The 17,026-nt window shown below is 35.0% G+C and overlaps 1 protein-coding gene across 4 annotated transcripts in view; it reads right to left on the minus strand.

Annotated features, from left to right (window-relative positions):
* The window catches only part of RIC1 (RIC1 homolog, RAB6A GEF complex partner 1), a 138,261-nt gene that overhangs the window by 111,242 nt on the left and 9,993 nt on the right, over positions 1–17,026 (minus strand). For all 4 annotated transcript variants that reach the window (XM_072761416.1, XM_072761420.1, XM_072761412.1 and 1 more), the window contains one exon: positions 958–1,065. In XM_072761416.1, the coding sequence (XP_072617517.1) occupies positions 958–1,065 (108 nt within the window). Of the gene's footprint in view, positions 1–957; positions 1,066–17,026 lie in introns of those variants that run through there.

Here is a 17,026-nt window from a genome sequence, read left to right on the forward strand (position 1 = left end):
GTGTCTCTCATGAACAAATAAATAAAATATTAAAAAAAAGAAAAAAAGAAAAGAAAAGAAAAAAGAAAAAACTTACTTCCTCAGCTCTTCAATATAACACCATCCATTATGAAGAATAACAGTATGGAATTCAAAGTGTCAGTTTAAAAATTAAATAAGACAATCCATGTGTAGTGGTTATAACAGTACTTACTTAAGAGATAATAAATGTTAACTATATTATGACTGCTATTTCAAAATAGGTGATAATGACAGTCTAAAAAATGACAATGACAAAACGTAGATTGAAAAGATAAAATTGACCAGATCTCAGCACATTAATTGAATAGAGGAGAAATGCAGAAATAGATCCAAATGGATATGAGAATTTAGTGACATAAAAACATAAATGTTATCATTTATGGATGAGACATCCACCCCAAGGAAGGCAGCGGGCAGCCTGGGTGGCTCAGCGGTTTAGTGCCACCTTTGGCCCAGGACCTGATCCTGGAGATCTGGGATCGAGTCCCACATCGGGTTCCCTGCATGGAACTTGCTTCTCCCTCTGCCTATGTCTCTACCTCTCTCTCTCTGTCTCTCTCATGAATAAATTAAAAAAAAAAAAAAAAAAAAAAAAGAAGGCAGGCCTTAAAATGTAAATTTGGGAGTACCCCTATGTAAATAAAGATGAAAGCCTTAAAACCATGGATTAGACTTCAAGGACAAAACAGGAAAGTGAGAAAAATAAAAAGAAAAGTATATAAGCACTATATTAAAGAAAAGGAAGAAAGAGAAGAATCACCAAAGAATATAGTAAGAGTACCCTGAATAGAAGAATCAGTATAGCAATTCCTATCACAGAAGATAAATACTCATGGGTGGGAAAAGACTGAAATGAAGTCATCTAAAAGAATCAACCTTAAATGCAATATAATGATTTCATAAGAAAACACTATTAAAATTGAAAACTCTACTTACTGACACAGCTATCATGGTACTATCTGGCCTCCACTCAGCTTGTTTGTAGGATCCAAACTGAGAAGATGATTTTTCAGGTTCCTTGTAGGTTACGATTAACACACTAGGCTGAAAGGAAAGAGGTTTATTTTATTAGTATCTCACAAAAATATATACAAATTTAAGATAGCTTATCTTAGAGTACTCTGAAAATCTTTTAATACTTCACGGTCAGGATTATGGTGATGGTTTGATGATGTATACAAGTCATATCTAATCAAATTTACACTATAAACATGCAATTTATATCATGTCAATTATAACTCAGAAAGTTATTTAAAAAGTTTCAAACAAGGTATTTTGCTGGTCTTTCTAAAAATTAACCAAAGGGAAAAAAACACACTTAGGGAAACCTAGTCAGAATCTTTTGCAAAAACCTAGAAGAGAAGCCTGAACTATGCAGAAGGTAGGAGGGACAGAAAGAACACAGAAACAAAAACTGGTTGTAGTTTGCTTAGCATCTAACGTACATGAACATGAACATACAAGTTAGAATAAACTGTTTACTAATATTTGTTTTTGAAGATTTTGACATCCTTGACCTGTTTACGTGAATGATCAATTTTTTGACTGTGACAAAGACATTAACCAACTCAATCAGAAAAGGAGATTTTTAAAAAGATTGTTAGGGGATCCCTGGGTGGCGCAGCGGTTTGGCGCCTGCCTTTGGCCCAGGGCGCGATCCTGGAGACCCGGGATCGAATCCCACATCAGGCTCCCGGTGCATGGAGCCTGCTTCTCCCTCTGCCTGTGTCTCTGCCTCTCTCTCTCTCTCTCTGTGACTATCATAAATAAATAAAAATTTAAAAAAAATAATAAAAGGACAGGATATTTAAAAAAAAAAAAAAAAAAAGATTGTTATAACCAGCAATGATAATCTACCTATTGAATTAATAAATGTAAAAAGATTGAATAGTGGTATTTAATCACTAACTTAAAACCACAGTATATTTTAGCATTTATTAACTTTTTATTTCTTAATGTTTTAATATTTACGTATTTTATAAACGTTTTATTTCTAAAAAAGTAATTTATCTAATTTGGGAGTTAGAAAGCATACTAAGACTGGTTTTTATTCTGCTTGCACTTATATCAAAACAATATACAATAATGTGGGCTTATGAAACATTTTTATATGAAGCAGACAAGTCTCATCTCTCCTCTGATAACTTGTGCACAAATATTAGTAAGTACTACTCTGACTCTCTAAAGAGCTGAAACCGACATAGCTAAAGGCCTCCAAATTACTGACTTGACCAAAAAAAAAAAAAAAAAAAGAATCTAGGCAGCAATTTAGCCCTTATAGATGTATTTAAAAACAGAAGCAGCCCTATATCTAAAGAAGTCTATTATGTATTTCTTTATAACCCATGACAACATAGAAAATATGGTCCCAAGATTATGTATGAATCTTTTTGTATAAAATTTCACACTATTAAAACAGATCCTGGGCAGCCCAGGTGGCTCCGCGGCTTAGCGCCGCCTTCAGCCCGGGGCCTGGTCCAGGAGACCTGGGATCGAGTCCCACATCGGGCTCCCTGCATGGAGCCTGCTTCTCCCTCTGCCTGTGTCTCTGCCTCTCTCTCTCTCTCTCTCTCTCTCTCTCTCTCTGTCTCTCATGAATAAATAAAATCTTAAAAAAAAAAAAAAAAAACAGATCCTTACTAATTTTGTTAGTGACTAATATCTTAAGTTTTATATTCCTTAAATATCCAGGAAGAATAACCACATGTATATATTCTTTTTTAAAAAATATTTTATTTATTCATTGGGGGGGGGGGCAATTCTTAGTAATCCACCACTTCAAATAGTTGTTTCCACAGACTAATTTTAAGTTAATTTTAATGTCTAAATAAAGTATAAAGAATAAAATGAACACTGGCAAACCCATCATCCAGCTACAGAAATGATTCACTATCATAATCTGAAGGCCCTGAGTGCCCTCACCTAATTACATGCACTCTCCAAGATATAATCACTATCTTCAATTTTGTGATTATATCCCTGCTCTTCTGTATAATTCATTCACTTCTTGTACTGAATTAATATACCACAACTCATCTATTCTCCTGTTGATAAAAACATTTGAGTTTAGAAAAAGAATTTATGATTTTTTTCTGATTAAAAAAATGGTTAATTCCAAAATGAGAAATGTCGGGGGACGGGTGTCTCTGACCATACAAAGTCCAATTCAATGCAGTGTAAATTTTAAAACTTGATAAATATAACTGGCACTACTGTTATTAAACTAAGATAACTATGATACATTTATGTTCTTAATAGAATTGCAAATCTGTGATGCTTACATGCTTCCTACTATTTTTTAGTTGATTTTTAAAAATTAATGGTGACAGCTATACTTGGTAAATATCTGTAAAAGACTCCAGACTCATCTTTTAAATTTTATATGACACTCTGTTTTCAGAATTCTATCATTCGAGATTATATAACTATTTAGGATATTCCCTATTAGTATCCTAAGGCTGCTGTTACAAATACCAAAAACTGACTGGCTTAAAACAACAGAAATTTAAATTAAGGAGTCAGCAGGGCCATGACAGCTCTAGAGGAAACTCCCTCCTCTCCTCTTCCAGTTCCTTTCAGCTCTTGTAATAAGTGTTTGCCTACAGTCTTTGGCATTCCTTGGCTTAGAGATGCATCACTCCAGTTACATGGCCATCTTCTCCCTCTCATATTGTCTTCCCTCTGTGCATCTCTATTTGTGCTTAAATTTTCTCTTTCTATAAGGATGGTGTCATATCAGATTATGGCCTACTCTAACAACCTCATTTTAACTTGATTACTCTTTAAAGACCCAATTTCTAAATAAAGACACTCCAGTATTAGGGATGAGAATTCCAACCTATCTTTTTTAGGTGGACATGACTCAACCTACTACGTTCTATCTTTGTAAATGTTCTGTAACAACTAAGAAGTGGGGTGCTAAAAGTGAATAAACACAACCTATGACTGGTCATACCATATGACTGGACAGCCTTAGTATAGACCAACTTTCTGCAGTGAGAGAAATGTTTATCTGTACTATCCTGTACAGTACACACTACTCACACATAACCACAGAGTACTTGAAATATGGCTAGTGTAACAAACTCATTTTATTTTACATAATTCTTAATAAGTTAAAAATTGTAGTAACCTGTGGCTACTGGTTTCCACACTGGATATACCGAACTAGGTTCTGCAGAACCAGTGATTATTTACTTAAAGAGCTGAAGACCAATTCCGTTTCAAAAATGCTGTATTAAAATTCAACAATTTTCTTCACTACAGAGTTTTAGCAAATTTTCAGTGGTCAATGTACACTGTAAATCTTCAACAGAATACAGTATGTGATACTTCCCAAGCTTATCTGATTTAACAATTCATCCTTGCCTAAGATTATCACATAGTACCAAAAGTTCCTTATACCAGCCTTTAGGTAATTCTAGTCCATACTTTGAGTAGTTTTAGATACAGGTAATGTCCGATAAATGTCATTACAAACACGTCTATTTTTCATACTGTATACTTTATTGGTTTTTAGTATACATACAGAATTGTGCAATCATTACCGCTATATAATTCCAGAGCATTTAAAAAAATCATTCCAATAAGAAATTCTGCCTATTAGCTCTCATTCTCTGTTTCTTCCTCCTCCTCTCAGCTCCTAGCAACCAATAATCTACTTTCTAACTCCACATACTTGCCTGTTCTGGAGATTTCATATAAGCAGAATCAACAATAATAATATAAGCAGGCCAATAGAAAAGTGGCCTTTTATGTCTGGCTTCTTTCACTTTGCATGATGTGCTATGGTTCACCCACACTGTAGCATGTTACCAGTAGTGCATCCCTTTTATGACTGAGTAATGTTCCCATGTATGGACACAGCTCATTGTGTTTATCCACACATCTGCTGATAGGACATTTGGGTTGTTTCCACCTTTCAGCTCTTGTAATAAGTGTTGCTATGCAGTTCATTTCTGTTTGAACAACCTTCTCTTTGAACACCTGTTATCAATTGTTTTGGGGCATATACTTGGAAATGCCTAGCCATATGAGAACTCTATGCTTAACTTTTTGAGGAAATATCAAAACTCTTCCCCAGTATCTTCACAATTTTGTATCGTCACCAGCAGTTTGTGAAGGTTCTAATTTCCCCACATCCTTGTCAACACTTGTTACTATCTTTTTGACTGTAGCCATTCTAGTGAGCATAAAGTGGTACCCTGTGGTTTTGATTTGTATTTCCCTGATGACTAAACCAGGTTGAGTATCCTTGTATGTATTTATTGGCCATCCACATACTGTCTTTAAAGAAATAACTATTCAAATCCATTGCCAATTTTTTTTTTAACTGGAGTCACCACCTTATAAAGGTTCTGTTTCTACAAAGGTTCTGAAATTTTAAGTTGCTTACTGGAATTATTGTGTTTCTATAAGAAACTCAATATAAATGGTGATTAGGTTCCCTGGCCAGCTTTAAAAAGTCTATTCAGCCCACATATACTAATAAGGAATACAACATAGTGACTGAAAATACAGGCTCTCAAGTCTGAATGCAAGATTCAAGTCCTGGCTCTGCCACTTACCAGTTTTATAAGCTTGGACAAACTATTTAATTTCTCCTGTGCTTCAGTTTCTGCATCTTTAAAATAAACCTAATAGTACCTATTTCCTTGGATCTCACCACTGCAAAGATTAATAATACAGCACTTGGCAGAGTGCCTGGCACTCAATAAGCACTATAAATATTATCTATCGCTATTCATTACTTTCATGTCTTATAATCACATCAAAAATACTATTGAACAAAACTCTCAACCACTTTCTTGAGATGTATGCAAAATTCCTACTTAAGACACCAGTATATTCCTGCTAGAGCTTAGGCAATGACAAGATCTGTCCAACTCTATAGCCATATACAGCTTAGACCAAGGCAAACCACCAAATGCCTGGGGCGGGGTGGGGGGTCGGGGGGCAGAGGACAGAAGGGCAGCAGATATACTGTTAAGTTGGCACAAGGGGACTTTTCTGGAGTGATGAAAATGTTCTCAATCTTGATTGGAATAGTGGTTATATAAGTAAATACACTGCTCAGTTTCACTGTACAAAATTTTACCTAAAAAAAGGCCCAAAAGTAAATAAATAAGTCATCATTTAAGTATAGTGACAGCTGTTTACAAAGGCAGGGAAGGAGGGGTGCCTGGGTAGCTCAGTGGTTTAGCATGTGCCTTCAGCTGAGGGCATGATCCCGGGGTGCTGGGATCAGTCCCAAATCGAGCTCCCCACAGGGAGCCTGCTTCTCCCTCTGCCTGTGTCTCTGCCTCTGTGTCTCTCATGAATAAACTTTTCTTAAAAAAGGGGGGGGGGCAGGGAAATTTACTAATATATTTTAGATAATTTTCAAAGATTTTCTGTTTAGTTGACAGTCCATTAGGTACTGTTTTCAAAACAGTTTTCAAAACAGACACTTCTAACAACACAGTTTCTTCTACTGATACTGTGTCAGTTAACCATGAGCAATTAATTCCATGCTTCCAAATTCCTCCATTTCCAACATGCTATTTTCCTTCAGGGTAACAACTAATAACTGCAGCTGGTGTCTCAAATTTAACACCAATACTCCTCTCACTAAACTGAGATGACCAACTTCATGTACACAAGATAACAATAAACCTCAGCTACTTCTTTCTCTCCTATATGAAATGAGTAATACTTGAGAAATGTAGGATTCTCATTTTCAAGCTCCTGATGTCAGGCTGTTTTTTTCTCCTGCCCTGTTACTATTCTACATCCTATGGAAAATTACCTGAATTAACAAATGTTCTTGAATGGAAACACTTTTAAAACTAATTTCATGCATACATCATCCATAAAGTATTCACACTAGATATGTTTAATCTTAAGCCTTTTTAAACATAACTTCCAATTTACAAGAAATATGGAGAATTCAGGAAAATATTAACAATTAGACAAATCCAGAGTGTGAGGTGGTCTACAAGGAAAGCGGCCTCATCTACTAAAAATAACTCTGTGTTACTGAAAATGAGAGAAAGAGGGAAGACTGTTCTAGGATAAGAGACTAAAGAGAGGGCAGCCCCGGTGGCCAAGCGGTTTAGCGCCGCCTTCAGCCCAGGGCATGACCCTGGAGACCTGGGATCAAGTTCCACGTCAGGCTCCCTGCATAGAACCTACTTCTCCCTCTGACTGTGTCTCTGCCTCTCTCTCTCTTTGCCTCTCACGAATAAATAAAAAATCTTTAAAAAATAAAATAAAATACTATTAAAAAAAAAGACTAAAGAGATAGAACAACCCAATGGAATGCATGAACCTTGAGTACAGACGACCCCTGAACACCAGCAGGGTTAAGGGTGCCAATAATCACAGCTGAAGATCCACGTATAACTTTAGACTCTCCAAAAACTTAATTAATAATAGACTATTGTTGATTGAAGTCTTATTGATAATGTAAATAGTTAACAAGCATTTTATATGTCATATGTATTATATACTATATTTTTACAAATAGAGTAAGCTAAAGAAAAGATTATCAGTAAAATTATAAGGAATACATACTTATGGTACTACAGTGTATTTACGGAAAAAAAACTGCAAATAAGTGGACCCACAGAGCTCAAATACATATTGTTCCAGGGTCAACTGTAGTTCTTTGTTTTAAAATAAGAAAAGAGGTATACAAGTAATTTGGGGAATACTGGAGAAAATTCAAATCAAACTCCATATTAGAAAATATTAGCCAATTAATTTTCATAGCATGGCTATGTATATCAATGTCATTTTTTAGAAAAAGCAGAATTTAGTATTTAAGTACCAGTGATGTGTCTAAGACTGATATACTGAAACTTTCAAATAGTTCCCACAAATATACAGACATGCATATATATACACACACAAGGAAATAAATAAGGCAAAATATTGACAATTGTTGACTCAATGTGGCGAGTACCCAGGTATTCAGTATGTTTTAAGATTCCTATAAAACTTTATAAAGAAAAGTGTTTGATTTTTTTTTTTAAGTAAGTCAACAATATTTAAATCTCATGAATTAAGGAAACCAGTATTGGTCCCTCTATAGAAGCTTTTCACTTAAGTACAACATATGTACACAATTGGACATAATTACAAGTGGAAATTTCTTACACAAATTCAATACAAAGCTGAAAGTAAGCAATCTCTAGAATTTATCTCTATTTCCTAGCATGCAGTTAAGTGTGAACTATAGGTCAGAAGATCAACAAACCTCAATGACATATCATGGTATCAACAATGAAGGTTCTAATAAGCCTTATATACCATATTGCCTAGAATCTTCTCTTTTACTAAGAAAATACATAATTAGAAACTAAGAAAATATATAATAGGCTTCAGGAAACTTTTTTGTAAAAACTGGCTATATTTTGGGACGCCTGTGTGGCTCAGCGGTTGGGCGGCTGCCTTCGGCTCAGGCAGTGATCCCGGGATCCAGGATCAAGTCCCATATCAGGCTCCTGGGAGGAGCCTGCTTCTCCCTCTGCCTATGTCTCTGCCTCTCTCTCTCTCTCTCTCTCTCTCTCTCCGTCTCTTATGAATAAATAAATATTTTTTAAAAACTGGCTAAATTTTCTTTCAAGTTCAACTTAAAAACACAAGAGTCCACTCGGGAAAGTAAACTTAGGGAGACTACCTAACTCTCCTATTCAAGAAAAATAATAAACATTTAAAAATACACAGTAATCTAATTTGAAATGTACATCCATGCAGTAAAGCCTTTCTTCTTGCTGCCTCAGATCTTCCGAATTCAGTTTCCCCAGTTTCCCTGTGGTTCAACGGAAGAATGGGAGTGCCCAGGCTTACCAACCATCTGTCTCAGTTTCCTCCTTTCATTTCAAATGAAAAGGAAAGGACCATAATGGAAAGCAAACCATTCTACTTCACAGTATTGCTTCATTTAAACAGCATACTATACACTGAAAAGTTCTAGGCACTGTGCTCAGAATTTAGTGAGCCTTACTAAACAATCTTTAAATCTTAAAAGAACTGTTTAAATTCTTAAAGTCAGCTATTACTGAGATATCTTTCCAACAGTGTGTTTCAAGTTCACTGCTCCTATTTTATATGAAAAGCAGTAAGAAACAACCTCCACACGATAAGCTTTGGCATTAAGTGTGCGTTTGGAACCTCAGTTCTGCCGCTTATTATATAACTTCCCTTAGGTCACCAAATTACTTTACTTGGGCCTCACTTTTTCTATTTGGAAAACAGAATTAAGACCAATCTCCCAAAATTACTGTAAGAACTACAAGACATAAGACATATAAAAAAGACTGACATACAATATATATACTCAATACTTGCTAGTCTATTCTTTTAGTTTAAGGTCAATGGGATTTATATTTCATATGACTGAGACTGAAATAGAATAACCAAAAATTTTTATCACCTTTGTGCTTCAAAAACACTGATGATGGCAGCAGAGGTGATGGTAATGGATCTAGATCTTAAATGAAATACTGACAATCATAGCAATGGCAGATAAAAAAGACCTGAATACGGTACTGTAAATAACCAGACCTGAATATATTCTCTCCTTACCACCTTCCCTGTGTGGGTGCATGTATGTACATTCACAAGTGCGGGCACGCGTGCACACACATACACACACACACACACACCCCGAAACCAAACAGCTCAGTCTCCCAAACAACAAGACAACACAATTACATCAATTATATCTGCTTGCGGGGAAAAAAAGCCTAAGGAATTACTTTTTCTAAGTATATGACTGAAAATTATGACACTGGCTATTTGATCAGTTTTACCCCATTAAGACAAGAAAACAAAATTGCCTAGCAAAAGTTTAAACACAAGGACTTCCAACAATGGCAGAGTGAAGATGATGGCAAAGCACCCCAAAATACAACTGTCAAATGAACCACTTCAAATATGTGGGAAAGGCAAATAAAAAATTAAGAAACATTTATTCATGAAAACTGAACTTCAGGTAAGAACAATGGGAATGGATGATGTTCTTTCCAGGACTGTTCCATTCTCTCCCCCAAAGCTTTACTGGTAGGCAGGAGTGGCACCAGAATGGGGCTGTCAGCGAAAAAGCAACTCTGCTGCTAGAGGTGGGCTGCCATTACATGGAGTACAGGGCCAACACCCAGTAGAAACAGCAAATTCCTTGGAAAGCTGACAGTGCTGCTAGCCAGAGGTTGCAAACTTGCTTTGGGCAAGCAGCACATCCTTTGGCCTGCTAGAAACTTAACAGGGAAATCCTGGAAATGAGAAAACCAGAGAGGGAACAGAAAAGCCCACCACATACCCTTGGCTCATTGTAAGACAGTTTTCCTTATTTATGAAGAGGAAAAACTCTGAAGGACTCAAGCTCTACACTCATCCCTAACAGAGAGGCTGTGTAAATGCACAGAGAAGAGCAAAGAAAGGCCAAGCTTCCTGCACATCATGGCTCACTAAGAGGCTGTTCCCAAGGAAGTCACAGAAGGGCACAGCAGGTAGTAAAAGCTGGAACAGACACAAAAAATGTCCTGAACCTTGCAAGCACTTCCCAATGTGCATAGAGATCAATCGACAAAGAACATATGCCTTCCTAGCTCAAAATGTTTTATGCAAACATAAAGCCGATCCCTAGAAAGCCAGAATAAAAATAAAAATAAGAAAAAATAAAGCAGAGAAGTCAGTCAGTGGTTGCACAGTGCAGAGGGGATAAATTTTACAGAATAAGTCAGACAAATTACTAAAAAACAATACTAAACCACAAAATCAGCAATAACGACTCTCAGGAAACATAAATTATCTAAGATGTCCAATAGGAAGCAAAAAATTACAAAACCTAAGAAGAAACTGGAAAAGTGTGACCCAGACTGGTGGAAAAACAAACTATCTCCGAGTGGACCTAGAATAGCAGACAAAATATTCACAAAACTCATGATAAATGTACTAAAGAAATAAAGAAAAATATAATACCTCATCAAGTGGGGAATCTCAATAAAAAGCAATAAAAACCAATTCTAGAAGTTCTAGAATTTAGAAGTATAATAATTGAAAACTTCATTAAATATCTTCAACCGCAGATATGACAGAAAAATTTTTTTTAAACATGAAAATAGTTCAATAAAATTATCCAATCTAGAAAACAGAAAAAATTTTGAAGTGAAGGAAGTATCAGAGGCCTGTGAGACATCAAGTGAAGCAAGACAGTATAATGGGAAGTTCCAGGAAACCTAACAAAGAACTATTAAGAAAAAAAAAAAAAAAACTGAAGAAATAATGGCTGTGAATGCCCCAGTTTGATAAAAGATATTATGCCCCAGATTCATAATGCTTGACCAAACCTAAGTGGGATAAATACATATGAACATACCTATGTACATACACCACACACAAACTGCTTAAAGCAAACAAGAAAGTGTAGGAAGAGCAAAAATAAAATGACTGATCACATACTAAAGGACAAAACTATGATTAACAGCTGACTTCTCACCAGAAACAATGGATATCAGAAAGCAATGAAATGAAATATTTGAATGCTGAAACAAACATAAGACCCTGTTATCCAGCAAAATTATCCTTCAAAACTGCAGGCAAAGCAAAGTTATTTCCAGACAGATTGAAAATTTGTTGCGAGCAAACCTACCTTACAAAAACAAAAACAACAACAAAATTTTCTATATAAAAATAAAAGACATCAAAATGCATGCAGAAAAAGTAACAAGCCTGAGACCGCTATACTAAAAAAGGCTTGCCTGTAAGGTTGATCCTTGGCTGGCATCCGGGATTTGGGGAGGAGTCTCACCACTGCTTAACTGATACAAATACCTAAATGTGCCTAAACTATACAAAACACATGGCTTATACTGAAACATTGGTTTTTCCTTCAGGTTTCAGGCTAGGTAGAAAGCCCCCAACAAAAACCTTGGGGAATGAGTCTATAATGAGCTTTCCTGGTAGTCACTGTACATATGCTATCACAGAAATTGAATGCTGGAAGAAATAAACACATCTTGTAAGACTGCACTGGAAAAACACTATTGAAAGCTTGCACCTGGTTCCAAGAGATTACCCCCAATGGGATTTACCTTTGGCAAATTTGCTTTGGTATCCTTTTGTTGTAACAAATTACAGACACAAGTAGGATTATCCACTGAGTACTATGAGTAAATCATTGAACTAGGTGGTGGTTCTGGGGAAACTACTGACTGACACAAATGGTAATTCAAATCAAATGGAAGAAACACATAGCAAAAAAAATGCTACATAAACAGGTAAAAATATATACATGTTATTATCTTTTCTCCCTTTCTCTAAAAAATATCAGGGTTTATAAAGCAGTATTCTTCAAAAATATAACTCAACCTAAAATAACACAGGTTTGAATTGTGAAAGTCCACTTATATGCAGACTTTTTTCAATAACATTGCACCTTTTGTTCCTTATAATTTTCTCAATGTTTTCGTTTCTCTAGCTTATTTTAAGACTACAATATAAAATAAAACCTACAAAATAGTGTTAACCAACCAATATCAGTAAGGTTTCCAGTCAATAGTAAGCTATTAGTGAAGTTTTGGGGGAATCAAAAGTTATATATGGATTTGTGACTGCGCAGGGGGTCAGCATCCCTTACCTCTGTTGTTCAAGGACAATTATATAGCACGCCATATTTATGTATGCTGTAAACATACAAAGATGTAACATATTACATGACAATGCCTCAAGGAAGGTGACAGAGAACAAAACAATCAAAAAATAAGGAGAGAAAGAGCCTGAACAACACTACAAACTAACTGGATCTAACAGAAATACAAATCAGAAAAAAAAAAAAAAAAAGAAAGAAAGAAAGAAATACAAATCAGTCCACACAACAACAGGAAAATATACATTTTTGTCAAATGCACATGGAATATTCTCCAAGACAGACCATAAATTAGGCCACAAAACAAGTCTCAATAAACTTATAAAGACCGAAGCAATCAAAGTATTTTTCCTGCTCACAACAGAATCAAACTAAAGACCAGCAGCAAAAAGAAGACTGGAAAATCACAAATTCTATGGAAATTAAGCAATACATTCTTAAACAACCAATGGGAGGGAAAGGAAAAAAAATCACAAGGAAAATCAGAAAATACCTTATGATAAATGAAAACACAACATAACCAAAATGTATGAGATGCAACAAAAGTAGTCAGTGCAAATGGGAAATGTACTATTGTAAATGGTTATATTAAGAAAGAAAAAGGTCTCAAATCAATCTTACTTCACACATCTTATGTGAATACAAAGAGAACATTTATCCCAAAGCTAGAGAAAGAAATAATAAAGATTAAAGGAGAGAAATAAAATGAAAAATGGAAAAAACAGAGAAAAATCAAGGAAACCAAGAGTTGGTTCTTCAAAAAGATCAACAAAATTATGAAACCTGAGCTAGACTAAGGGGAAAAAAAAAACACACTTAAATAACTAAACTCAGAAATGAGAAAGAAGACACTACTATGAACTGTATGCTAACAAATTAGATAACCTAGGTGAAATGGACAAATTCTTAAAAATACACAACCAAGACTTAATCATAAAGAAAACCAAATCTGAATAAACTTGTAATTAGTAAGAAGCCTGAATCAGTATCAAAAACTTCCTAAAAAAGAAGAGCCCAGGACCATATGGCTAGTGGATTTTATCAACATTTAAAGGAAAATTAGCACCAATTCTTCTCTCAAACTCTTCCAAAAAATTGAGGTGAGAAAACTTAATAACCTATGAGGCAACATTACTCTGACACTAAAGAAAGACAAAGACACTACAAGAAAAGAAATAAAAGGCATCCAAATTGAAGAATAATAAAAATCTCTGTTCTTCAATTACATGATCTTATATGTAGAAAATTCTACAGATTCTACATATGACTGTTAGAAGTGATAAACTTAGCACAATTTCAGGATACAGTATCAATACACAAAGTCATCTGCATTTCTATGTAATAATGAACATCCAAAAATGAAATTAAGAAAACAATTCCACTTAGAATAGCATCAAAAAGAATATGGCAAACTTAGGATGAAGTGAAGTGAAACACTCGTACATTGAAAAACCACAAAAATGTTGCTGAAATAAATTAAAGATGCAGATATATGAAAAAGACCTGTGTTCATAGTGATATTGAGATGTCAATACTACCCAGGACAATCTACAGATCCAATGTAATACCTATCAAAATCTCAACAGCATTTTGGGGGAACCAGATGAAAATTCATCTTAAAAGTTAATGTGAAATCTCAAGGGATCTCAAATAGTCAAAACAATCTTGGGGAAAAAAAGTTGGAAGTCTCACATTTGATTCAAAACTTACTACAAAACTATGGTAATGAAAACACAGTACCATACAAGAATAAAGACTGACATATAGAGCAACAAAATACAAGAGAGCTCACGAATAAAGCCTTGTATGTATTGTTAAAAGATTTTTCATAAGAATACCAAGAACATTTAGTGGGGGAAAAGAATAGCCCAGCCCTTTCAATAAAAAGCATAGGGAAAAATGGATACCCACATGAAAAAATAAAATTTGACACAAAAATCAACTCAAAATATAGAGCACGGACCTAAAAATAAGAGGTAAAGCTGTAAAATTCTTAGAAAGAAACATAGGACAAAAACTTTAAGACATTTAATTTGGCAATGATAACATCACTTGCTATTACGTATATGGAAATCAAAAACACAATGAAGATACCACTTTGCATCCATCAGGATGGCTATCAACAACAACAACAACAACAAAAACAGAAAAGAACAAGTGCTGGTGAAAATGTGGAGAAACTGGAACCCTTTTGCTTTGCTAGTGGGAATGTAAAATGGTGTAGCCACTGTGAAAAATGGTACAGCAATTTCTCAAAAAAATGTAGAATTACCATATAAACAAAGGACATGAGATATATAGAAAACAAAATATCAAAACAGCTAATATAAATCCAACCATATCAGTAATTACATGTGAATGGACTAAACACTCCATCAAATGGCAAAGATTATCAGACTGGATTGGGGGGGGGGGGGGGGAGCAAGATCTCAATATATGTTGTCCATACAAGACATACTTCAGATTCAAAGACATAATTTGTCTGTGAAGGTAAAAGGGTAAAAAAAAAAAAAAAAGAAAAGAAAAGAAAAGAAAGAAAAGAAAAGAAAAGAAAAGAAAAGAAAAGAAAAGAAAAGAAAAGAAAAGAAAAGAAAAGAAAAGAAAAAAAAGGTATGTTACACAAGTGGCAACCATAAGAGAACTGTAGTGGCAATATTATTCACAACAAAATACACTGTTTGAAAAGAAACATTAGTGGAGAGAGAATAATGATAAAAAGGTCAATACAGAAGGCAAATATAACCATTATAAATGTATACAAACCTAACTACGTGGCCCAAAAATATATGAAGCAAAAGCCAACAGAACTGAAAGAGAAAACAATTCAACAATAGTGTTGGAGATTTCAATCTCCACTCTCAATAACTGACAGCTAGACTGAACATCAACAAGGATACAGAAGATCTGAATGACCATGTCAACAACTTTAACCTATCATTTAGAGAACACTGGGCCGACAACAATATTCCTTACACGTGTAAATCACATCAAACATTTTCTGACACAAAGTATGTGCTAATCCATAAAACAGGTCTTAATCTTAAAAGAATAAAATCATTCAAAGTACAGTCCCCAACCACAATGGAATTAACTCAGGAATCAATAACAAAGAATTTGAGAAATCCTCAAATATTTGGAAATTAAACCACATATTTGTAAATAACCCATGCAATGATTCAAATAAATGGTTAAATTTTAGACACGATTAAATTTTAAAAGCTGAGCTGAAAATAAAATTGGTGCATATCAAATGCTGGGAGGAGATGAACAGGCTGACCATAAGAGATTTCTAGGGCAAGGAAAACATTCTACATGATATTACAATGACCAATACATGTCATTATACATTTGTCCAAACCCACTGAACATACACAACACCAAACCCAAAGAAAATAATTTAAGGGGATCCCTGGGTGGCGCAGCGGTTTAGCGCCTGCCTTTGGCCCAGGGCACGATCCTGGAGACCCGGGATCGAATCCCACGTCGGGCTCCCGGTGCATGGAGCCTGCTTCTCCCTCTGCCTATGTCTCTGCTTCTCTCTCTCTGTGACTGTCATAAATCAATAAAAATTAAAAAAAAAAAAAGAAAATAATTTAAAAATCAACACAGAAATAAAAAATAGAAAACACAAATGAACAGCTTAGTAAAACCAAAAGTTGATTCACTGAAAAGATCTATAAAATTGCTAAAATTTTACCTAAACGGATGAGAGGAATCACTTGAGATTCCATATTAATTTTAGAATGGATTTTTATATTTCTACAAAAAAAAAAAAAGCCATTGGAAACCATATTGAATCTGTTAATTGCTCTGGGTAGTAATGTCATCTTAATAATCTGTGAATATAAAAAAAATAATAAAATTTGTGAATATGAGATATCTTTCCATTTATTTATATCCCTAATTCCTTTCAGCAACAGTTTTATAGTTTTCAGCATATGTCTTTCATCTCCTTATTTAATCCTAAATTTTTAATTATTTTTGATGCTATTGTAAATAAAATCTTAACTTCATTTTTGGATGGGCACTGTTACTGCATAAGATATGCAACTGATTTCTGCATGTTGATTTTGTGCCTTGCAATTCTGCTAAATTTATTAGTTCTAACTATAAAAAACTATGAGGGACATCCGGGTGGCTCAGTTGAGCATTCAACTCTTGGTTTTGGCTCAGACCATGATCTCAGGGTTGTGTAATCAGCCCCATATAGGGCTCCGTGCTCAGCACAGAGTCTGAGATTCTCTTTCCCTCCCCCTCTGCCCTTTTCTCCAGTTGCAAGTTCAAACTCTCATTCTCTGTCTAAAATAAATCTTAAGGGCAGCCCGGGTGGCTCAGTGGTTTAGCACCGCCTTCAACCCAGGGTGTGAGACCTGG

Source organism: Vulpes vulpes, chromosome 1 (assembly GCF_048418805.1).
Source record: "Vulpes vulpes isolate BD-2025 chromosome 1, VulVul3, whole genome shotgun sequence".
NCBI lineage: Eukaryota > Metazoa > Chordata > Mammalia > Carnivora > Canidae > Vulpes > Vulpes vulpes.